General features: G+C 33.1%; 4 protein-coding genes across 4 annotated transcripts; 2 read left to right on the plus strand and 2 right to left on the minus strand.

Annotated features, from left to right (window-relative positions):
* Positions 1 to 4,927: 4,927 nt before the first annotated feature.
* Positions 4,928 to 8,778, minus strand: LOC123697508 (gastrula zinc finger protein XlCGF57.1-like). Its single transcript, XM_045644048.1, has 6 exons — positions 8,474 to 8,778; positions 7,627 to 8,389; positions 7,026 to 7,208; positions 6,498 to 6,651; positions 5,969 to 6,115; positions 4,928 to 5,508 (listed from the first exon to the last, which is right to left on the minus strand). The coding sequence occupies exons 1-6, from the start codon at positions 8,609 to 8,611 to the stop codon at positions 5,298 to 5,300; spliced, it is 1,596 nt and encodes a 531-aa protein (XP_045500004.1). The 5' UTR covers positions 8,612 to 8,778; the 3' UTR covers positions 4,928 to 5,297.
* Positions 8,779 to 12,959: 4,181 nt separating this feature from the next.
* On the plus strand, positions 12,960 to 15,757 carry LOC123697509 (inhibitor of nuclear factor kappa-B kinase subunit alpha). Its single transcript, XM_045644049.1, has one exon. It carries the CDS (start codon positions 13,036 to 13,038, stop codon positions 15,349 to 15,351), a length of 2,316 nt encoding a protein of 771 aa, XP_045500005.1. The 5' UTR covers positions 12,960 to 13,035; the 3' UTR covers positions 15,352 to 15,757.
* Positions 15,752 to 17,484, minus strand: LOC123697510 (minichromosome maintenance domain-containing protein 2-like). Its single transcript, XM_045644050.1, has one exon. The coding sequence runs from the start codon at positions 17,482 to 17,484 to the stop codon at positions 15,823 to 15,825; it is 1,662 nt and encodes a 553-aa protein (XP_045500006.1). The 3' UTR covers positions 15,752 to 15,822.
* A 1,422-nt stretch (positions 17,485 to 18,906) lies between these two features.
* LOC123697511 (helix-loop-helix protein delilah-like) lies at positions 18,907 to 19,520 on the plus strand. Its single transcript, XM_045644051.1, has one exon. It carries the CDS (start codon positions 18,922 to 18,924, stop codon positions 19,390 to 19,392), a length of 471 nt encoding a protein of 156 aa, XP_045500007.1. The 5' UTR covers positions 18,907 to 18,921; the 3' UTR covers positions 19,393 to 19,520.
* The last annotated feature ends 6,471 nt before the right edge of the window (positions 19,521 to 25,991 follow it).

Below are 25,991 nucleotides of genomic sequence, written 5' to 3' on the forward strand. Positions count from 1 at the left end.
TTTGGCATTTGTTAAGAAAAAACTACAAAATAGTTGATAGGATTCTTTAATAACACAAGTATGGATAACACAATCACTAGGAACAACCATAAAAATATTACTGTTAAATATTATAGACATACCTAGGTTACAGCTTCAGTATTGAAGAATGATAAAATAATTAAATAAAACGGTTTAAAACGATAAATAATAATTTTAGGCTAAAACAATATTTTCATTCGTGCTTAAAAAATTGAAGTCCGTCAACCGTGTTATTTTTTTTAATAATTTATATTTTGTATGTAATTATCCGCTATTCCTCTCAAAATGTTTTTTTAATTGTATATGGCAAGGTGATGAAGGTAACCACAGAACAGTAAGAACATAATAGAAGTGCGATGTGGGCGTGGCCCACGTGTCACTAGTAAGGTAAGATCACCTAACTCGCTCTCAGTTGTGCGCAGAAAAATATTCGAGTCGGTTGTCAACTGTCACACCTTATTTCCATATTTATTCATTATTTAGAGCGTGTTGTTTTGTATTAGAGTGGAAAAATGATAGCAGACGAAATTATATCAGCAGTCGAGGCATTTCATACCATCGGTAAGTCTTATTTTAATTTATTTTAAATATATTTTATGTTACAACTTCGCTTGTCGTAATTTGTCAAAAATTTATAAAAATATTAAGTCAAAATGTACCTTAATCCATAAGAAATAAGTACTAATATAGATTGAACAGCAAACAAGACTTTCTGGAATATTATTGAAATAAACAAACGAATGTCGGATTAGTGATGCATGTGGCGCATATCGACAGTATCGATACTTTAGAAAAGACAAACTTTTTAAATATTAAATTTTATTCTATTTTTCCTTAGCTTTCATTTGTCCTATTTATTTATAGATTTTCGAAAGAGCCTAATTTAAAAGAGAAATGGATAATAAATGCAACGTGACGAGTTAACTGGATGCCGAACAGCAATAAGCAGTCTAACAAAGGCCACCGATACATCAAACCTACGGCAGTTCCAAGATTTAAAATAATGCATATTTTCTGTTTGTTTTGTAAATATAGATTTATACTATTCTATTCCGTTTTTTATTTAAATATAATAATATGAAAAGACGTACTTAGTAGTAATAAACATACTCCAAAATGTGACACATTATCCTATACTCATATAATAGAAAGAAAAAAAAATGCACAAAAATATATTTATTTGTGAATTATCGATAACAAGGCTGACATCCCTTAGAGCATAGCATCAGGTTAATGTCAAGTTAATGTCATTAATTTAAAGTGACACAAATTTCAACCTTATCTTTATGTGTAGAGGTTCAAAGTTATATGTATTGAAAACCAACGCCATCTGTTGTGGAATAGCTGAATGTTTTCGAATTTGGAATTTCTGAGCAAAGAGAAACAAAACAGCTAATATACCTAGGGATGTTATACTAAAATAAACCGTAACTTGGTTCGTTAGGGTACATATTGAAATGCTGAATTTATAACCTAAGTCAGTTTTTACTCAAATTAAGCTGTCCAATCAAAGGCATAGTTTACTTGTAGTGTACTGTATAACTATCGGTTTAAATGTGTGGGTTTGGCGACACTGGTTTTCATACTAATGATGACATTATAGCACTTCTATTATGTTCTTACTGTTCTGTGAAGGTAACAGACTAAAATAAACTTTAGTTTGGAAAATCCAAAAGTGCACGCCTCATAATCTCATCCTTTACAATAAAATTGATTATTTATAAAGAGTACACTATAAATATAAAAAAGAAATAAAATAAAACAGTTGGAAAAGTAAAGAAAGCGGTACCGTAATAATTGAGCTATTTTTCTTGTGGCCCCACCTAGATGTGAAACTGCGCAGGTTTAAGGCCGTGTACTCGGTCCGTGCGCTGTTTGGCTCAAATATGTGATTTTTCAAACCAGATTGTCCATCAACCACTTATCTTACAAACATATGAATTACTAATAATTTTAGGAAATTTTATTGTCTATATAGTTAGTTAAGAGTTTTTTTCAATTAATACAGTATTTGTGAATACCATCAAGATAACTGAGCCGATGATTACTTGATTTCACTTTTAGTGTCAATTTCGAAGCTAAAAATATCTGAAATTGCTGACAGATCTAACACACAATTTTTTTTAATTAACTGCAAAAATCCTTATTAAAATAGTTAGTTAAAAGATTTTTTTATTTTGGACTCCTAACTTACGAAATTAAAATCCGAACAATGTGAATTTTTTTAGAAATTATAGTCGACAAAATAATTATTTTCACCAAGATATTTGACTTAGTTGAATGTAATTTATACATATTGCAATAAAAGAACGTCTTACTTATAAGATAAAATTTAAAAAATCAACTAAGGTACCTCTATTATTTTTCTACAATTTTTTTTAAAGTACTATAAAACACTGCGCGCGACCCGATTAAAATCAGTCGGCAGCGAGCCTTTCCAGAGAGACGACATGTTGCTCGGCGCTCTCCTGTGGACCTATGCTGTTCATAGTAAAAGGATAGCGCAAGCCGCGATCTATCGTAATAGATCGCGGAGATTTTGACTTGCGTTAAATTGAATAAGCGCTCTTAAGGGACTGACTACCAACTTATTTTTTTAAACCTTGGCTTATAGTATAAAGAATCGAGTTTATAATGGTGAATTTTGAGTACACTATAAATATAAAAAAAAAAATAAAGAATATAATATATAGATATACTAAAATTATGGAGAACAGTCGATATTTTTTTTTTTGTTTATTTAATAACAATTAAACCACATCGAATCAGACCCTGAAAAATGAAAGGGTTCTATTCCTGAGCATACTCAAGCGTAAGAGAAAAAAAAAGACTCGATTAGTAAAGTATTTCGGTCGCTATCGTGTTAACAAGAAAATCCTCCGCACATACAGACACACGGACGTCCAAGACAAAACTTTTTTAAACTGTTTTTTAACTAGTTTAAATAACAAAAATGACATCAAAAATATCATGAATGTTAAAAATAGTGTTTTTTCTTAATATGTGTGTGTATGTATTATCTTACAAGTGCAATGTATGATACATAAAGACATTTTAAGTTTGAAAAATCAGATGTTTTGCGCGAAGTGACAGTAGTCTTTAGTACCCACCTCAACGCTTCGCTTATGAGGCGTGCAATATAGTATTGACATAAAAGTAAACAGAATATAAAACATATCTATACTAATCTATACTAATATATAAAGCTGAAGAGTTTGTTTGTTTGATTGTATGTTTGTTTGAACGCGCTAATCTCAGAAACTACTGGTCCGATTTGAAAAATTCTTTCGGTGTTAGATAGCCCATTTGCTTTGCATTTGCACAATGCGGGTGAAACCGCGGGGAACAGCTAGTGCATAATACAATGAAATAGAGCAAAATAATATATTAATTATATCGTAATTTGCTTATATAAAAGTTTATCAACTATGTTAAGAGGCACATAGAATCTTTTACTTATTACGCCCGATATAGTTTGCTTAAAATTAAAAAATTATATTAATATCGTTTTATAATTAAAATTATTTATATTCAATAAAACTTAAAATTAACAGTCTAATACGACCAACTAGGAAACCACAATCAAACTTAAACATTACAATAGTCATTTAATTCTAACTCCTCCATCCATAGTCTGAATTTTATATTCCAAAAACGTCGGTCGAATAATATTCATCTCAATAAATTTATATAAGCGAGACGAATCACTGCGTATTAGTATAAAACATATATTTTTTAACCGAATTCATTCATTTCCATTTAACATAATACTTTCTCCAATAAAAGCAGAACTTTTTCCTAATACTTCACAATCAACATTAATCTTCTGAGTAAATTTACTTCTCCTATAGGCTATAATTATTATTATTAGTCTTTCAAGAAGTTAGATTTATATTGTAAAACAAGCCTCATTGAGTATTTTAAGATCGAGCTACAGACCAAATAAACTAGATAACTAATTAGGCGCCAATAATATTAAAAGTAAAAAGATACACAACATTCGATCATTAAAAACGGCACTCTAACGAACACGTTATTAAATGTCAAATTAAAATGGCATGATTCAATTATAGCGAGCGAAAAAGATACAACTGAAGTCAATTCTGTCCAATTTGCCACTTTTTAACGTGCCGCCTTCAGAGCACGTTACGCGATTGGCATACCGCCTGCATCACACAGTACAACGCGGACAGCTAGTGACAATATCATTGTAAATTATTGTAATACACACGGCAACGTTGTGTCAACCGCTGCACAAGCGTACCCCGTGCGTAGCAGCAACGTCGCGTCAACCGCTGCACACGCGTACCCCGTGCGGAGTGGCAACGTCGCGTCAGCCGATCGTCATCCGTTCATTGTGCGGAGCGGCAACGTCGCGTCATGTGTTCGTCATGCGTCGTCGCGACGTACATGGGCGATTTTTGCTTCTACGCAAGATTTGATTTGAGATCAATTATTGATGAAATCGTGCGCATGACCAGCGTATTACTACAGTAATAATATCACAAATAGTAAATTTGACATTTTTTTATTAACGATATCTATGACAAGAAGAGTTTCATACCACTATTACCTGCATAAAAAAGTTACAAATGTGTTTTTTTAATGCATATACATAAATAATTGTATTTCTCAAATGATATAATATTGTTATACACTCAATTAGGCACTAGAAATCGTTATGTAATCTAGTTTATTCATGATCTGCACTTTAAAATCAAACCACTTAATAAAGATAATACAAACTAATAACTATATCTCACTAAAATATTTTTGCCAAAATACATGACTAAAGCAAAGCATTTAACAAGAAGTAATAAATATAAGACTAATAATTTTTAATATTTAAAATAATATACAACATGAAAACTAAGTTAAAAGTATAATTTTTTCATTAAATATTTATAATAGGCACCTTTTTATAAAACTTTTAATTTTTAATCTATAATCCAAGAAACTCGCAATTTTTTTACCTAATATCGTTTTCAAAGATTTAATATTTTTAGATACACATAACATAAAATGCTATAATAGCACGATATTATTTAAAATAAAGAAATATTTTACAATTTTTAAAATAACAACTTTCTTTGTTAAAATCAAAAGATTAAATTTAATTTGTACAATAAATCTGCAATATATGAGTCTGATACAGTACCTAGTACTATTAATAGTACCACAAAGCCACCGAAATTTACTTTAAAATACCAAAACACGTCACTTACATTCTTCCAATATCACTTCAATAAACTTCCATACAAACCATGCATTTCTCGTTAACTCTTTTCCGGCGACAAATTTATAGTGATATCACCAACATTAGTTTTATCCAACAGATTTGTGAACGTGATAGTTATCCGTCCGTCCGATTCCTTCGTCATATCTGATTGCTGAACGTCACTCTTGCCGTCATTGCCCTCGTAGTGTGACGGGTAATGACGTTTCAGTTCACGCAATAGACGGAATTTCATGTGGCATACGTCGCATCTGAAAAAAATTGTTCTGTTTGAAGTATTATTGTGAAGAAAGGAAGAAAAATTTACTCTTTTTATTTATAGTGTAGGTAACCGAGTTAGATTACAGAAAAAATAATACTACCTACACAATGGCATGGAGTAAGATGATAATAAATGTTGCAATTGGCTTAGGTCGCAAGTTTCTCAATAAGTTATAATATAAAAGAAAAGTCATTACGTTTTGTATCCTGAACCCTTATAATAGTTTGTTATCTCGGTAGAGGAAATACATTAAGTCATTATTGATAGCAAAACAAACATTATTTCATCGCCACTATCACTACGCGCCAAAACTTTTCACATCAATAAAAAAATACCTGTCACACTACAAAAAAAAAACTGTCGCACAACAAAAAAAGAACTTGCCACGCGCCAAAAAATACTTGACACACACAAAAAAAAAGCAAAAATTCAAAAATCGAATCACCCACTGGTATATATTCTGGCCCACGTGCATCCGCGTGTGCTTCACGAGGTCGCCGCTCTGCGTGAACGCGCGCTCGCAGTATGCGCAGCGGTACGGCTTCTCGCCGGTGTGAATGCGCTGGTGCCGCTTCAGGTGGTCCTTGCACGTGAACCTGGTGGAATAATCGAGTTTTTAATGAAGTCTCTAGAATTTGCTTTTCGCTAAGATTTATATCACTGGTTTTGAGAAAATTCTACAAAAAGCTGACAAGAAATTTTGCAGATGATAAAATTGAGGATTTTAAGAAATGGATATAAAATATAGTTCATACTTTATACCAAATAGTTTCTCAATAGATTCACAATAAATTGCACTATAACTTGATAAAAAAATTGCATAATAGTCATTTTAATCACATAAAATCTTTGATTTCCTGCAATTTCTATGGTACATAACAGCTTTATTAGATCCAAAAGAGGTGTTTTTAGTATTGAATTGAATTTATAAATATAAATGAAAAAAATTCTGGTTAGTTTGAATTTTTGCAAACTTACCTCATATCACAAGAATCACATGCAAACGGTTTTATTCCCAAATGTATCAATTTATGTTTCTTCAGGGACGTCGGTTTCGTGAATGTGGAGTTACATTCTGTACATTTGTAAGGGTGCGCGTCCGTGTGTGTGTTCATGTGACTTGTCATTTGACCTGAAGAGAGAATATTTAATTAATTTCTATAATATTAAAAAAGCTTTGATGTTAGTTATATAAATAAATAATGTCTATGGAAAGATGAAAGTTCATGTTTTGTCAAAACATTATAGAATACCAGAATTAATCTTGGAACAGATGGGGCAATGTGAGATTCAAAAAATCAAATTGTAAAAACAAAAATATTTTTATGCATGAGCTATATATTCAATTACTTTTTTTTTAATATCTACATTATTGAGCATCCGATATTGGTCTCATGAAGAGTTCCAACCTATTTATTTCTTTTTATAAAACTAATTTTTTTAATTCAGTATTTAAATTTCAATGGTAATAAACTTAATTGAAAATAAATATATTACGATAGTTACCTTTTGTACAAAATGTTTTAGGACACAGCTTGCAAGCAAACGGTTTGAGCCCGGCATGCCTCATAAGATGCTGTCGTAAATTAGATCTATTGTTGAAGCCTTTCCCACATTCAGAACACAAAAATGGAGTTTCCCCTGTGTGTATCCGTACATGATCTTTTAGCGTACATAGTTGTGTAAATGCTGAAAAGTAATTGTAATCATAAACAAAATTAATATAAAAAGGTATTTCTTAAATTGATTGTTTACTATTATTATTAAAGATGACTTTGCAAGAATATCTATAAAATTACCATACTTTTAAATCTTAGTGCCCTTACGCACTAGCGGTTAACCGCGCGGTTAGCCGCTTTCCCATTTTAATATGCAACCGCTTATGATTGTAGGCACTAATCATAAAAGCGGTTGCATATTAAAATGGGAAAGCGGCTAACCGCGCGGTTAGCCGCCCCCGCAGTTAACCGCTAGTGCGTAAGGGCACTAAAGGGGACTTGAACGCATAAGATCTGCATAAGAAAATCTATTTTGATGTGCAATCTAAATATGACATATTTTATTCTATTGCATTATAATTAAAAGATTACAACAAAAATATACATACATTTTTGACAATGCGGACATACATATGGCTTAACATTTTTATGTTTATTCATGTGATCCAACAATTGGTCTCGCCTTGAATAACTTTTAGTACACTCTGTGCATTTATAGGGCTTGTCACCCATATGCAATCTCATGTGACGCCTTAATAATGTTTTTAGAGCAAAATACTTGTTACAGTGATCACATTTGAACTTCTCCCTTACTGACTTATCATGCTTCCTCAAATGTGTCAACAGAGCTCTCGGTTTACTGAACACTGCATCACATTCCCTGCACTTATATTCCTCATTCTCCTTTTCAATCTTTACCTCTAAACTATTATTATCTACAGTGTTATTTATATCACATTCTGCTAAATCACAATGTTTTAATAAATGTTTCTCCAATGACGACTGTCTGTGGAATCTTTTACTACATTTAGGGCAGGATAAGCTAGCCGATTCATGTGTAGATAAGTGTTTCAAAAACTTTTTGTGTTTGTTAAATTGTTTTTGACAGGTTTTACACTCGTATGTTTCCGATTCAGGGTCCTGCTTCGCAGATACCATGTCATTGAGGAAATCTTCATAATTGTCGAAATAATCTGAGTCTTCCTGTTTAACTGCTACCTCATACTGTTCATTCTTAATTGGAGTAAAATATAACATCTTCTTCAGTTCGGTTTCCGATTGTACAGCTTGAAGCCGAAATGTATGAACAATTTGTAAAGTTTTGGCGCATGTATCGCATAGTAATTGTGGCAAACCATCCTCCTTTGAAATCTGTAATTAAGATTTAAACTCTGATTACCAATTCGAGCACATACTACGTAACAATTGCAATTGTAAATTTACAAATAAACTTACTACTAAAGAAGTTGTCTCCGTCAACACGTCAGCTAATTTTAACAAACAATTTTCTTCTATTTTAACTGGTCCAAATAAGTCCACCATGTTTACATTATTTTTCATACAAGTACGACAAGTTTTTGTCAAGTCAACCATTATTGGTTATTAATTTATTATATATCGAAACCTGAAAGTCGAATTCATATAATTTATGTATATGTTTTTAGTTTTAGCTATTCAATTTAAACACGAACTTTTGAAAGATTCTATTATTAATTAATGTTTATTGATAGGTAAATTAAAAATTTGACAATTATTTATATCACTGCTGACTGCACTAATTATGACAATTGCTATGACAACCAACAATAAACTTTTTGCTTATGATCTGTCATCACTCATAGATAGGGAGGCGAGGTAGCTAAATGGCGTAATTAAACGGCGCCGTCGAGACTTATCAAAATCGATAGATAAAATAATTTCGAAAAGAAAAGCTTCTATGGTAAAAACCATTTTAGCGGTGGGTTTGGCGTGTACGGATTTTCAAAAATGTAAAAAAAAATAGTTACTTGGGCATTCTCGAGCGCGTCAGATATTCATACTACGTATGCCCCAAGTGCCTCTGATAACAACGGTATACTAATCTGCCGGTTTGCGTGGTGGGGCTAGGCATATTAATTCGTCAAAAATGCACAAAAAAAAAATTTACTCGAGCGCGTCAGATTTTCGGAAGGGGTGTTAAGTAGGCCCCAAGGAAGCTCCCCTTAAAAAAACTGACGATTTCGGCGTGACGATAAGTTACGATGAATTTTTGAAAATGCAGAAAAAAAAAGTCCTTTTGAAATACTCGAGCGCGTCAGATTTTCATAGGGGAGGTTTATCTCGGTCTCCTGAAAGTATATTTTCTTAATCTGACAAAAATGTTGGTGGGTTCTCTTAATCTGACCGAAAAAGGTTTGAGAGTTTCTTTTTTTTAATCATCGTTATTTCATATCAATTTTTCTTAACACCCTCAGTTTTCGAGATATACTCAAAAAACCGGGAGTTTGAGTTTTTATGATGCTTCAAGTCAAAAATTTTTAACTTTGGACAAAAATGTAAAGGGACCTTTTTTGTGTAAAATAAAATTACCTTTTTTGTTTATTCAAACTTTTTTTTTTGTAAAATGTATCGTTCGCGACTTATATACTGCAACGCGTTTTTCGGAAGACGAAATGGCTCCTCCAGACTTCCGGTCACGCGGAAACCGGCAGATTTTGTATTTTTAGTAAGTTTTAGATTATATTCTTCAAAATAAAAATAAAAACAATCGCGCTCGAGAATGCCGGATTAACGTTTTTTTTTTACAAGTTCGCGACCCTATAACTTGGCGGCGTCAAGGACTTAACGTCAGATTAGTTAAATTTAGTCCTAAAACACTAAAATCAACCCCCAATATCTTAATCTGACGCGCTCGAGTATTTCAGACTATCGATTTTTTTTTACTAATCTGATCGTCTATCCTGGGCGCGCGTCACTACTTAAAGAGCTAAATAGTTAACAAGGTTGTTCTATTAGGTCTAAGGTATCTCTCATATCTTAAACTGCCACGCTCGAGTATTGCAGAAAATTCCCCTCTTCGCCTCCCTATCTATCATCTGACATTAAAATTGAAAATTGAACATGTGCAGTTGTGTGCAGTGCAGCCACTTTTTCATACCTAAACTTAAATTATAAATAATAAATAAATAAATATTATAGGACATTATTACACAAATCGACCTAGTCCCACAGTAAGCTCAATTAAGGCTTGTGTTGTGGGTACTAGGCGACGATAAATATAATATTTAATAAATACATATTATATAGATAATAACACCCAGACCCAAGAACAAATAATTGAGTTCATCACAAAAATCAATTATATCACTAAACTTACATCAATTCATCTAAATAATCATTTATTATATAATCATTTATTTCATATAAATTATGTATGCGTATTCTTGTACTATTTTTAAAATGATACTTTAAAATTATTTATATATTCGTTAATTTATAAAACGGCCACACTTAAACTTGTCACCATAAAGTAGCCTACTCACGATTCAATTTCAGTAACAATCTGCTGACACAATCTGCAGTGAGCTGACAGATTGTGTCGTGAATAGTATAGTTGAGGGCACGTTGGGGGCGTAACCCAACATGTTGTGTATTGGATCGGCGCGGAAGCAACCCGACAAATTGTCTCAGCAGATTGTGTGCGTGTTGAATCGTGAGTATTGTGATTGCTCCAATCTCGGCTCAATCGCGCTGCGCAGTAATCGCAAAATGGCGGTTTTGAGATAAACGCGGGAAAGACATTTTTACATATTTGAGGAAGATGTTTATATTTTATAGCCGTTTATACTTTATAGCCCTTGAAATCTATCAATAAAATTGGAAAAAATACAAGCTTTACAAAGATAATTATCTTATATTTCATAAATTAGTATATCCATCAATAATGCGTATTATTGCGTTGAGGTTTAGCATCAGGCCAGGCATCAACGTGACGTGCACACGTTGTGGCAAGCAATCGCGGAATGAAATTGTATCAGCAGATTGAGGGTTGGATGAATCGTGAGTAGAGAACGCTCAATCGCGACTTCAACAAATTGTGTCAGCAGATTGTGGGTTGTGTTGAACCGTGAGTAGGGCCTTTAAAGTAGCCTACTCACGATTCAATTTCAGTAACAATCTGCTGACACAATCTGCAGTGAGCTGACAGATTGTGTCGTGAATAGTATAGTTGAGGGCACGTTGGGGGCGTAACCCAACATGTTGTGTATTGGATCGGCGCGGAAGCAACCCGACAAATTGTCTCAGCAGATTGTGTGCGTGTTGGAACGTGAGTATTGTGATTGCTCCAATCTCGCAGTGTTACCAACTCTCAAAAATATTTATCCCTAAAGTTTGTGTCAAAAACTCCTAAAAACGCCTAAATTATTCAGTTGTCCCCCTAAAAAAACATACAAATATAAATTCATGATGATTTAGAAATAATATGCTGTAATATGTTTCAAAAGTCTTTTTATTACAAGTTATTTAATACATAAAATATTTCGTCTTCATCTGAAGATTCAGCGTTTTTGAAATCATACATGTTGAATAAATTTAACATTTTATTGGATGGATTAAAATATGTTGTACAAGATCCACCATTTCGATTTAATGTAAATCGGACCATCATGATGCTTTGCAAAATTTTATTTAATTACGTACTGGATGTCGCTATGAGTCGCTAGGTCAAGAAATAAATATTAAAACTAGTTATGTAATTATCAATTTAAAAATATTAAACAGTCAAAAAAAAATCCCTAAAAATACCCCTAAAAATTTCAGACCCCTAAAAAATTCCTATCTCACTTATTTACCCCCTAAATCTGGGGGGAAAACCCCTAAGTTGGGAACCGTGCAATCTCGGCTCAATCGCGCAGCCGCGTTGCGGCTGGGAGTCACTTATGAAAAAGTGTAACACTCGGTAACGTTACGATGAGTCACCGAAAGAGGCACGCGGGCATGGTTAGCCCGCCTAAGAGCGAGAGAGACAGACATAAAAAGTCGTTGTCACGTAAAACTTTCGCCCGTATACCGACTTTACAGGCAACCAATTATTTTTATTTTTGTTACATTTAAAGATCATCTAGAAAAATCTGCTTCTTCTAGAGTTTCAGTACCTATGTGAAGAATAAATTTCTGTGATAGAAATTTTGGTGTGTATTGTGGTTTGGGCATATTTAATGTAAAACCATATTACTTCACAAAATTAATTAAAATACGTCAAGCTAGAAGCTACCCGCCGCGGCCGCAGCGTAAAGCGTTGCCAATACGTAGGTACTGACAATTATTGTTTTTGTACACAAATACAGAATAAACATATAACCTTTTGAATCATCAAATCATACTTTATATCAATAGTAATAAAGTTTATAATCAAAAATATTCAAGAAATAGACAAACAACGGAGAATTCCCGAATGTTCGTTGAAACAACATGACACAAAATAAATCTTCCTAGTGGTTGAATGTCGTACCTTACCACTAATTGAACTCATCTAAACCACTAGGAAAATCCACCAGCCACTAAAACCAATATTTGTCCGCTAAATGGGGGAGCTAAACCACCCAGATCTAGTGGAAATTCCACTGAGTTGGCAACACTGGTCATCAGATTGAGGGTTGGATGAATCGTGAGTAGAGAACGCTCAATCGCGACTGCAACAAATTGTTTCAGCAGATTGTTGGTTGTGTTGAACCGTGAGTAGGGCCTTTTTTTGACACTTGACAGTGACAAATTCCATGAAATAACGAAAGCTAAAAATAGAGAAAAATGAAAATATCTTCCGCCTTTTGATTACCTAGTATTAACTTGTACAACATTAATTTAATTAATTAATCAAAGTTCTAATAGCAATACAAAAGACGAAATAATAGTATTTAACAATTATATATGTGATGTGTGAAGATATTGTTGAAAGAAAGCATCGAGATATATGTACTAAGCCAAAGTTATTTTTATAAATTGTCTATTTATATCGGAAGAAATTTATTCAAAGAACAATGGACGATATAATTTTTATCGGTGATTGGATAAAAGATAGAGTCTTGGGATCCGGAAGTTTTGGTACTGTTGTACTGTGGAAACACAAAAACAATGACGAAAAATTGGCTATCAAAACTTGTAAATGGGGCGATGAGCTCACCGCAAAACACAGAGAAAGATGGACTAAGGAAGTGGAGATGCTGCAGACATGTAATCACCCAAATATAGTTGGTACTATAACATTACCTGCAGAATTTGTAAGTGGCTTGGCACCCATGAATCCTTCGAAATTACCTATACTATGTATGGAATATTGTAGCGGCGGGGATTTACGTCAACAGTTAAACAAACCTGATGCATCTTGCGGTTTGAAAGAGGTAAAAGTTCGTAAAATACTCAGTGATGTTGGAAGTGCCATGCAGTTTTTACATAATAATAAGATAACACATCGAGATTTGAAGCCCGAAAATATAGTTTTACATGTGCCCAATGGAATAAGTGAACCAAGTGAAGATAAAATTGCATACAAAATTATAGATTTAGGTTACGCTAAGGAAATTGATTCAAACTCAATATGTGCTAGTTTTGTTGGGACTTTACAGTATCTGGCACCTGAGATTTTTTACAGTAAAACATATAGTAACTCAGTGGACTTCTGGTCTCTAGGATTACTTGCATTTGAAATAATTTGTGGTACAAGACCATTCCTACCTTTCAAAGCACCTGTGGAGTGGATGCCATTTGTTAAGAAGAAAACGCATGATAATATATGTGTGTATGAAACTTTTCATGGAGATATTGAATATTCCAATGAGATATTTCCAGAGAATCATGTGTCTAAGCCGTTTAAGTCTTTAATTGAAAATTGGCTAAGGGTTGCATTGGAATGGGACCCTAAATTGAGAGGAAGAGATGCTCCGTCCAAAGTTACTTTCAATATACCTTCAGAAAACAAAGATGCAGCTTCAGCAAGTAAAATAGTTATTTTTGAAATGTTACAGAGTACTCTTGCAAAAAAGATTATCAAAATATTCTCTCTTTCTAAGATATCACAACTGGCTTACGAAATTGATTCCACAATGACAATAAATACTCTTAAAGAATGGATTTTCAAAGAAACAAACATTCCAATAGAAGATCAAATGTTAATATCGCCATCAAATTGTATGGATATTGAGAATAATGAACCAGTTATGAAGTATTGGAATGAAAACAGTGCTGTTATGCTATTCTTGTATAATAAGAAGCATATGATTGAAGAAAATACTTCACCTGTAGTGCCTAAAGCAGTACAGAGGTGTTTAGAACTCCCAAAAGCCCTGTACAATTATAAGAACAGTCAAACACTGTATCGTAATGCATTCTACTTTGTTGTCGCTCAAATGGATATATATGACTTCCTTATCAATGCTCTTTTTACAAGAGGTGAATCTTTAAAACAAGAAAGTAGGCAACTACTCCTAAACCACAATAATGTTGATAAAAAATTAGGAAAGCTATTGGCCAAAATTGAAACTATTAAAACTATGGTTGAGATAGGGGAGAAACATATTGAGGAATTGAAAGAAAATGGTACGGGTACAAACATTTTGGGTGGTTTCACAAAAACATTTAAGGATGCACATGATTTAACAGATAAAATTGAAAAGTTAGTGAGCGCTTGGTCTTTGTTATCGGTAAGGCTCCAGTCGGCAGCCAGGCGCAGCAATGAAGGCATAACAACTGACTTGAACAACTTTGTTGCCAAATACAACTACCAAGCCATTTTCTCAAATGCCTACAAAACATTTATAGCACACAAAAAGAGTGATTTCTACAATGCAAATAGAGAGAAAGAAAGGCAGTGCCCAGATATTGTCAGGGTATGTTACGATTGTCTTAAACTGAGAAGCAAAATTCTACAAGAACTACAAAATCAACAATTTATATTGAAACTCAAGGATTTGAGCCTTGAGTTTTCAAAGATATCTGATATTATCTGTAAAGCTGATGAAAACACGGATAGATTAAGCACAGATTTGGAGAACTTTACAGGGGAATTCACGACTTGTATTTGGTCGACGATTAGTGTTGTTGTAAGGGATGTTGACAATATAGCAGATCTACCATATAGTGTTGTATCCTACCAGAAGAGGGATTTTAAAATTGGCGAACCTGTAACTAACCATTTCTTAACAGGGAATCATGACAATGTCGATGAAATCAAATCACTTGTAACTGAAAGTTTGAAGTTAAGACAAAATCAGATGGAATTGTGTGAAAAATTAAATTCACAGAAAAATATGTTGCTACAAAATTCAGTATTTGATTTTAGTTTTTTGAATGGAAACTAGATATTCAGATTCTATCTGTTTACTGAGGCTTATATTATTACTTAATTATTAGCGTTAAGAAAACTTTTATTGGATATGATTTATGTGTGTGTGTTCATATTGTAAGTACACATATTAAAATTGATAGCCAAAGAGCATTTAAAAATGTTGTATTTTATAAAGGAACACGACAAATTATTATTATTACTTGTTGGGCATTAATAAAAATAGTTTTGTAGGTAGTAATGAACTCAAGTTGACTAGGCTTAACTTCAGTGTTCCAATGTGCCTTAAAGTTGTTTTAAATACATATTTAGTTATTTGTCAATTAAAATTTTTTCAAGTACTGGTGCTAAACTACTAAATTTATACTTTGTGTTCTAGTCAATTACTAAATTTTTTAAGAGTTTATATTTGTTTAACGAAATTAATAAATTATATAGATTTCTTAAAAATGTAGTTTTATTAAGTATACCAATTAACAAAAAAGTTTTACATAAAAACACCAGTAAATTGTTCCAGCCACATTTTGAAGTTATTTATAATTTTGTGAAGTTTCTTTATATCTGCTGGAGTATCTAAATATTCATCCGGTGCGAATCTCGGTTCGGGCCCACCACATACATGCAACCAAATTGCAAACACGGCGTCTTCGATGTTAGTTACGTTGCGACGACAAATCCTCGCTGACGTTAAGCATACAGTCACCAAAGCTGACATACAAGCTACAGTAACAGCTTTTGGCCTTTCCTTACGAGCTGCCAAGAAGTAACTTTGCAAAAGATTCTCCGATTCCTCACTCAAATTAACCATTATACCTGCTACTAAATCTATGTGCTCTGTCACATCTTTAAGAGCCCGCTTTTCTTCCATAGTTGTTTCAGACGGGGATATAGCTTCTTGCAGAATAAAATCGCTTATATCATCAGCAAATTCACCCAAGTCTCCGCGACAAACTAATCCAAATACACTTGCAATATTATACAAAGTTATTTTCTTGAAATCCATTCCGTGTGCCCACACAGCGCATTTTAGTTTAGTTTTACTGGTTTCGCTTTGTACGTCGTCTGTTTCTATTGATGATAGAATTGAATTAATTTGTTTTTGACCGTAAATTTGCAGAGGTAACGGCATTAAGCAAATACCCCCTGAAGCAGCCGTAAGAGACGTCGTTGCAGACGAATTTGAAGTTCCCAAAACTACGTGACGATCAGCTAAAATTGCTGCTTCATGCATTAATTTACCTACATAACCAGTGTCATAGCCTGCACCCAAAAAGTGCAATATTCTGGACCCAGTATACAAGTGCGCTTTAACACTCGTTAAACTCAGCAGTAAATTAATTTTCACGTTCATAAAACAATTTAAAGGACAAACATGTATTCCAATGCTGGAAGCTAGACAGTATATAAATTTCCAAGGGCTACCATCGCACGCTGTGTACAAATCTTTTATGTCAACTGGCGTTGAATAGCTTTGAGGAGCAGCCCATTGTATGTGCTTTTCCAACGACCACACGGCTACCGTTTTTTTCAAAACTACCGCATGAATAACGTAAGTATCACCTAAGTTTAATAATTTAATAAGATCATCGGTTATAACAATTTTTTTGCAAAGCATTTCATTTTTCAATTTAAATGTTGCTTCTACTTGCTCGCCACATCTCCTCAATCCACTGTTTTCAAACAAGACGCTTTTGCAAACGTAACATTTCGGCGGTACTTTTGGTATATAACGCAGAACTATTTCATTTCCCTCACATTCTTCCGGACAAGACCAAACAGTGTGGAATACGTAACAAGTTAATTTTGAGATCGCTAAAAGCAATCCGTTAAACGATACGATACCTCCGTATCTGTTGCTCGTCGATCGAGATAAAACACGTGGTAAACTTTTTAGTCTGATTGTAACAGCAACCTGCGATGACTGAATAAATTGCTTAAAGTCGTTATCTATCGACCTGAGGCATGCAAACAAAATTTCATTACATACTTTATTAAATTTCAACGGTTCGTCAACCAAGAACAGTTCCAAGTCGGGAAATTTATCACTCAACTCCATAACATCCAGTTCTAGTAAAAAGCGCACAGGAGGAAATTTATAAATATTATTGTCCGATATTTGTTCTAAGAAATCCATGCAAGTATTTTTCATGTCCATTAGAATGTTATTTTTGTCCAAATATAACAAACACCTAAATTGCAAATCCATTGAAAGTCCAAAAACATAAGATTAAATAGGTACTTAATACGCCTATTGAAGTATTATATTAAATTAATTAGTAACTATCAGGAGGTATAAAAAATATAACTAATAGGTAGAAAAATAATTTCAAATAAAAAAAAAAACTCCCGCCAATTTTTTTTTTCAAGTCTTATCGTCCTTGATCCTTTCTAATATAATTCCATTAATGGAATTATTACACATTAAAATAAAAATAAAAAATATCAGCCAAAAAATACATGTTAATACTTAATAGTAATAAAAAAAAACAATGCAATGTTTAGACTTTGAATTTTTATTGCAGTCGATTAAGCACCTACGCTAATTTATTTAAGTACATATAGCAGTAATGTCTATGCTACTGCCTACACATTATTTGTTAATACATAAGTCCCCCGTGAAGGTCGTCAAACAAGAGTTAAGTCGAAAACTTTGCTGTTTCGAACGGAAATGCTAGATCCAAAATGCAAATGATCAATGACATAATATTATAGTTGTTTATTACTTTGTTCATTCATTGAAACGAAGTACTATCAACAACAAAATACAATTTCTATTATTTGTCAATAAATTATGATTTCTTCATCATCAAAAATGTAGTAAAATATTTTAGCACAGGCAACTTTTTATTTTATAATAGGTAATTTTTAATGAAAATATTACTGAATTATTTTCGTTAAAATTATAATGTGTGCAAACAGCATGATCCCTTCAAAAAGGTTTAGCTTCATAAAATTGATCACTAGATTATCTTATCCGATTTTGAAAATCGAAATTACAAGGGCATGTTACAATAAGATAAAGATTATCTTAAATCTCAAGTTAAAGAGTATCCCATAGAATTTCTTAACGCTATAATCTAACAAAATGATAAGCTGTTTAGCAAATACTCTATCGTGTTTGTAAAATTGATTAGTACTTACGCATTCACAATTCGGTATTCGTAATACCTAAATATTAAAGTGTAATGTTTTGAATTTGACCTACCTAATTGTAAGTAAAATGAGGACTTACATTCTTGTTACTCTTAAAAATAATATATAAATTATTAGAACTACTGAAACGAAATAAGCTATTTGAACGTTTGAATTGTCGAAAGTGTTCAAAATATTTATTCATCAATCAAATGATATAATTTATACTTTGTATTGTTACCTCTTGAGGGAAATGCATTTAATAGTAAAGAAGCACACAATTACAAACATCAATATATATTTTAATTTATATTGTTATGAACTTCTCCACTTGACTATACATGAACGAAGCGGGGCTTGTGGGCGGTGACGGAGTGAGCAAGATTCAAGAGCCGTGAGCGTATTTTTCAGCGGAATTCGGGCGCTGAGCCGCTGACTCCGCGCTGCGCACTCGATGCCGGATCACGACAAGTATCAGTTGCGTCCACGCGCCGCGCGCTCCCGCGAGCCGCGCGCGCGACGCACCCCACAGCCGCTCAGCAAGTACAGAAGGAAAACAGCAAACGCGCGGGAAAGAAGCCGCATGCGCGAAATTAACCGCGCCTTCGAAAACCTACGACGAGCCGTCCCCGCATCCGAGATCACTGGAAACCCTGTTCCCTGTGAAAAACTTACGAAAATCACCACTCTAAGGCTGGCTATGCGCTACATCACGGCGCTGTCTTCAGCTCTGCGTGATACCAGCCCGGAGCGGGATAACAATTCACGCCCGGACCGCTGGCCGTCACCTTTTTGCTCGGATTTGTCTGAATTTTCAACGGAACAAGAAACCACATCAGAGTTCACGGAGGACTCCTTATCTCCGTTCGATTCGTTCTTCGCTGAATTTGACTACGAATATAACATGGACAGGACATTTGCGTGAAGTGTAGTGTCGGACCTTAAATTAGGTATTATCTCATTATTGCCATATTAATTAATGTTATGCATAGTTTATCGAGTGAGTTTTTGAGATCTTTATTTATTTGTTTAATTAATAAATTGTTTTTGTTAGTATGAAGTATTTTATTTCACATGTCTAAACTATGTCGCTTATTTGAACAATTATTGTTATTTACTTAATTACCTTCCTATAACTAAAGTGACTAATTTTATAAGCCACGACGTTTCCGCGAAACTTGTGACCTAAACAGAGGCGAAAAATTAATATATCGTGTGAGTCATATTCTATTAAAATGCATGTTTACAAGGATTATTTACGGTACCTATATAATAAGTACATGACACCGCCGAAATAATAATAATTGTTAGAAATGAGTAATTTAATTTTTTTGAAAAGCTAAATCATGTTTTCATATTATGTTCATTGCACCCATCATTCATTTGAAATGTCTAATGAAATTCTTTATTTTCTTAGAATAATTAACTTGAAAGTTAATAGACAAGCACACGAATTATATTAGTTAGATAATTGTTAAAAAAAAACTGATACGAATGATCAAATTTTTTTCTTCAAGTCGTAATACAGACATATTAAAAATATTCTCCAGTTGTGCAAATTTAGTGTGAATAGTTATTGAGGAAAGAACAACTTGATATTATTTGTATATTTTGATATTATATTTCACCAATACATCTGGGGCCGTATTATGACCCTTTATTTCCATTTTCCAGACAGTTTACGCCGTGAATTGAACTGACTGGAAAATTTTTATTATACCATAATTAACCATTGCTGGTTATTGCGATCATAATTTGAATTTGCCAGTCGGTTCAATTCACGGAGTAAACTTTCTGGAAATAAGAGGTCATAATACAGCCACTATATTGACCTATTGTGTAAATTCAGTCAATTACTATGTGATCAGCTTGATACTAACCCACAGAACTTAAATCTGGATGAACACAACCTATACTCCTTCGCATAATAAAGCTCAAGGGTTTATAAGAACGCGCTTATCTCAGGACCAACTGGTTCGATTTCAAAAGTTCCTTAACCATTGGATATTCAAGATATCTCTGATATTCTCTCTACATACACTTACACCGCCTATAGTAATGGCGGTGTAAGTGTATGTACCACGGACGAAACCAGGGCGAACCACTAATAAACTATAACGACGGAATCTCTCTTATTCTGTCTGGCTTAAAAGTTAAAACTACTACTATTAATATAGTTTTATAATTATTATCTGTGCTACTTCTTAGGTCCCATGTGACATCTAGCTCGTAGCACAAATATATAGATAAAAAAAACATAATAGGCGGGAAAAAGAAAAATAGAGATACTTTTCTGTAGATGGAAAGCACTGAAATATGATATAACTGCTGTAAACTGTTAACTATTGTATTTACAAATTTCAGTGGGTTATTGCATCATACGTATTATGTGGTAATTTGAAGGATTTGCAGACGCAAATGAATTTTCATCTCAATTTCTAAAATACCTATATGTATTCTAAAAATATATTATACTAGCGGTCCGCCCCGGCTTCGCCCGTGGTACATGTTTACGTTTTCTCTACATAAGAACCATCCTCGTACTTCAAGGAATATAATAAAAAAAGAATTATCGAAATCGGTTCAGCCGTTCTCGAGTTATGGAATTACAACGAAAAGTGGCATTGATTTTTATATATTAGAGAAGATGTTGATATGTGACAATTATTATTAATTAACAAATAGGTATCTATTGATACTTTTGTAGATGAGGTATTTACGACTAAACAAAAGAAGGGGATAGAATTCGATTTTATATATAGTTTTCTTTATTGGCATTGGTCCAAATTTGTAAAATCGTAGTTTTTTAATCTTTAATTGATAAACACGTAGTATCAGAAATAGGATGAATATCAGATAAGCTGATATTATCCATCCAAAGATTAGGAATTTTTACTGTCAAAGAGATTTGTATTTTAAGCAAAGCCTGGGCCAATAACCTAAGAACATTAAACCAACCAATAATGACAGCAATGAATGCATAAAAATATTTTGTGCAATTATCTAATGAATAAACCACGATAAAATAAAAATATTAAAAGTTTTTAGCTTAGTTCTCGTAGACGTAAACTGAAAGAGTTCTACTAACACAATGTAGGATTATTACAAGAGTTACCATAAAATAATTAAACAATAAATATCAATCTACTACAATCAATTCGAAAAGTATTTCCTAACTAGTGATGCGAATCTCCGTAAATGAGCGTGGGCTTGTAGTTACTGCTACATGGTCCCACCTTCGGGCTACGTCACGGAAGATAGAACCATGTCAGAGCGAGGGGCTGTGCGGTGTGCCTACGCACATCATTGTTCCTTTTGCAATCACTATTTAGTCTGAGCGCCAGTTATTTCTATATCTTATATTAGGAGAGCGGCTTCGCACGCGTTAATTTTGCGCCTATCACCTACAGGCCACAATATCTAAAAGTTATTTTGAGTTTTTTGAATTAAAGTTTGTTGAATTGAATCTTTAACCAAAATTGCCTACTTATTTCATAAGATAATTAAAATATAGGTAACTAGCTTATGCAAACAGCTTCAGCCACGTGTCACCTAAAAAAAAGGCTATGCGTTTATCGATAGTGTAACCTTTTCCTGTGACAAAAATTTAAATAATTAAATTAGAAATATTCCAATACTTAATTGGCTAAAAATCTAATAACAAAAAATGTGTGCGTGTACTAGTGTACACTGTACACACGTAAGAAGTGAAACTTCTTTATGACCTTATTTTTCAAAAAATAATTTACTAGTGACTATATGCAACTTTACAGAAATACGTCGATGGTACGTCGCGTGGTAGGGATAAGAAAATGATGGCGCGTAACGGAAAAATGTCACGCATAACGAAAAAATGTTACACTAAATTTTTTTCCAGCCCCGATAAAGAAGTTTCACTTCAAAAATAGTTAAATAAAAATTTCCTTCTTCTTAAAATATTCAGCAACCATCTCTCTTACTATAATTGAATAAGCGAGTTCTGATGAACGATTTATCTTAAACTTTGTTCCTCGTTGTAATTTAACCGTTGTTTGTTGTTGTAATGTGGGTGTTCAAAATAAATTTCTTCGTCACTATAATATGGCTTTAATAATAATATACCTATAGTCTTTTCAATGGTACCTAAGCACTAAGCAGGTTAACAGTAAGCAAAATAGAAGATATTTCACTGTTTAGTGTTAAGCGATTCTGTACCTAGGACATATATAGGACCTAGCTCATAGATTTGAAAATTTTAATGACACGAATAAAACTATCGATCAGTGGATTAAACTTTAAAAAATAATAATTAGTAGTTAGATTTTAATTTTGCTGATTGGTCATTGTAAAATTTTGGATTCTTGGTTTTCTGAATATGTAATAGATACAGAGTTTGGAAGTGGTGCCGTGCTTCGGCTCAGTCCTAAAATAAAAGGAGTACCTACTACTAGATATAGAATACTGGTACTACTAATAGAAGCATTATCGCAGATCATGGATAAAATCTAAGCCTGTTAAAGATAAAAATAATAGACGATTTAATATTAACTATTATGTAATATAGTGTATACGTCATAATATGGCATGATATTGTAAACCAGAGTTAATATTTATGTTAAGAACATCGTTTCACTGACCGCATATTTGCTATGAATTATGGAGAAGGTAAGAAAACATATATTTGTATCTTTAGTATACAAAAATACTCTACATAACAAGAATTTGAATATGCAAATACTTATGCAACAATCATCTCATGCAATAAAGATCCAGAGAGCAATATTCCATTGCAACTCCATTTCGGCATAAGCGGATTGCTTTCCCGCCAAATACGGACGCCATGACAGTCCATTGAATTATGTGATTAAATGACATGACACATGAGACTGACAGATTATTTTTTTTTTATTTAATTTTTGGTCGTGGACAGTTATGCATAAAGCCATTTGTAAATAGTACGTTGATTAGCGTTACCTCGGGTATGTTTGGTTACCATAATTGGTAGCTGACAACTTGGTACAGCCTTATTGAAAGTCTTGCGAAATAACAAATTTTTCTACTTGAAGGTGAAATTAAATGTTATCTACAAAAGGTTTCTAGTTTCTATCTATGTATGTGTAGACTACTATTAATACTCAATACCTACACATTTAATATATCATCCATTCACTATAACAAACTTAAGTTTAGACGACTATCCGAAGAAGGATTGTTATGTTCTCGGTTCGGTTTCAACAGGATATCCATTAAAATTAGCAGAAATGTGAAATTAATTTTTGTTGGAAAAGTTATCATTTCATAGGCACTAGACTAGATACTACCTACTACCTACCTACACTGCTCCTAAGAACCGTACCTATCGGCTATTACTGGTAGAACCGGCACAGCATCAGTCAAAATTGAAAATATAAAATTAACTTGGATTTCCTCTAATATCGCAATATTGAAACCGCAATATCTAATGCATTTAAAATCAAATGATATCTGTTTAACCCAGAAGGTATGCATAGCGTGGGCAAACCGCCCGGTCCGGGCGAGAAAAATATCTTTGCCGAAATCAACCTTATCCGTCCTTACGACTTTGGCGTTCCTGCTTTATCAAAAGTGAATGCAAATTGAGTGTTTTTGCGCTGTGTCATCACGATCCACGCAGAGATTCAATTTATGCGATACCCTGACTATATTGTATTTTTAATATCAAACGTATTAACTTTTAAATTGGAGACGAAATTTATATAATATATTTGCAACAGCGAATTTCGCTTTATACGTAATTTGATACTGGCTAAACGATGTGGGCAAGACTCGAATTTTAAGAATAACTTAATCCAATAATTTACACATTTAACATCATTTTCATACAGCACCTATATTATTCTGACTACAACTAACCTTATTAATTGTAATTATTGTACACCTACAGATAACAATCATTTTTTACATAATATATATTTAATAATTACAAGTCATAACTGCGTTAAAAACAACCGACTTCAAACTTGCACTTGCAACATTTACAAATACAGACAAAAATGCTCATAAAATAAAAACTACTGGGCCTATCCGAATAACATTTTTATGGGACCAATTCGACACCATCCCGCATCGAACAAAAAAAGAAACACGTAAATCGGTTCAGAAACCTCGGAGTAATCGGTGTACATACATAAAAAAAACATACCGGCCGAATTGATAACCTCCTCCTTTTTTTTGAAGTCGGTTAAAAATAGGTAACGAGAACGAGAAGTGCTCCTAACTTACAAACTTCGAGCCGAACTGCTAGTTAGTTATAAACTACTTATACTACCCACTAACTACATTGAAGATTGCCGAAGACATTTGATGATACAGAAGCTAGTGAAAGATTATTAAATAAATATTACCTTACTACTAAAGTTATTGCCGATACAACGCCTACAACTTATGGTTCATTGCAACCTTTTCAACAAAGAAAGCTGCGCCTACGCCCACAGTCGAATTTAAAACCGGTCAAGTGCAAATTATCGAATACGAAGTTCCGTACAATTTATTACACAATAACTATTTAATGCTAATTCTGTAAGGTAATGATAATTAATTGAATATTAAATTTATTTAATATTCGAAGTTAATAGGTCTAAGTAACTAAAGTCTAAACACCTAAGTAAGTAAGTTAAAGTATCGGCACTATAGTATTTTGTTTTTAGATAATTCATTTAAAATGATGGCGCGTAACGGAAAAATGTCACGCGTAACGAAAAAATGTTACACTAAATTTTTTTCCAGCCCCGATAAAGAAGTTTCACTTCAAAAATAGTTAAATAAAAATTTCCTTCTTCTTAAAATATTCAGCAACCATACGTACCTAAATACGAATTTAATCAATATTTATCTAAAAGTCATTCCCATTAATCATACCATCTTTAATATTTATCCTCCAAAGATTTTTAACTATTCTTATGTCAAGCCTTACGTTTACCTTCAGAGTATTGAAATAATTTTGCAGTTTCTTCCATGGTTTCTTCTAACACCCCTTCATAATATTTTCTTAAATAAAAACCTACATTTAAATAAATAAATGCACATTCAAACCAATTATCCTTACCTCTTAATAATTCATAAGAAACTATAAAATTATACACTTTGATGAGCTGGAGCACCATTATCAGATTCGCTATGTGACATTAACGTTCATAATTTCTATAAAACATCCAGTGAAAACATTAGCACCCATATAAATTATTTATTAATTACCACGTCTAACCATCTTTGGAGATCCTTGGACATACAGCTTTGATCTATAAACTAGAAACAAGTAGTCGTAAATAGTGAAGTGATAACTACAAATATTGATGAATGATTGATAAGGCCCGAGAAATACGATTGCGTGGTCCCGTAGCATTATAGAATTTTAACTTCGACATTACACTTCATTATATGAATGATATATTTGTGTGGGAAGCCACTATTTCTTGAGGGCGTAGGTACTTTTATCTGCAATAGAAATATAATTTCTTATAAACTAAATGAGGGACTAAATGAGGCAACGTATCAGAAAGTAGGTAC

The sequence above is a fragment of the Colias croceus genome, chromosome 14 (assembly GCF_905220415.1).
Source record: "Colias croceus chromosome 14, ilColCroc2.1".
Taxonomy (NCBI): Eukaryota; Metazoa; Arthropoda; class Insecta; order Lepidoptera; family Pieridae; genus Colias; species Colias croceus.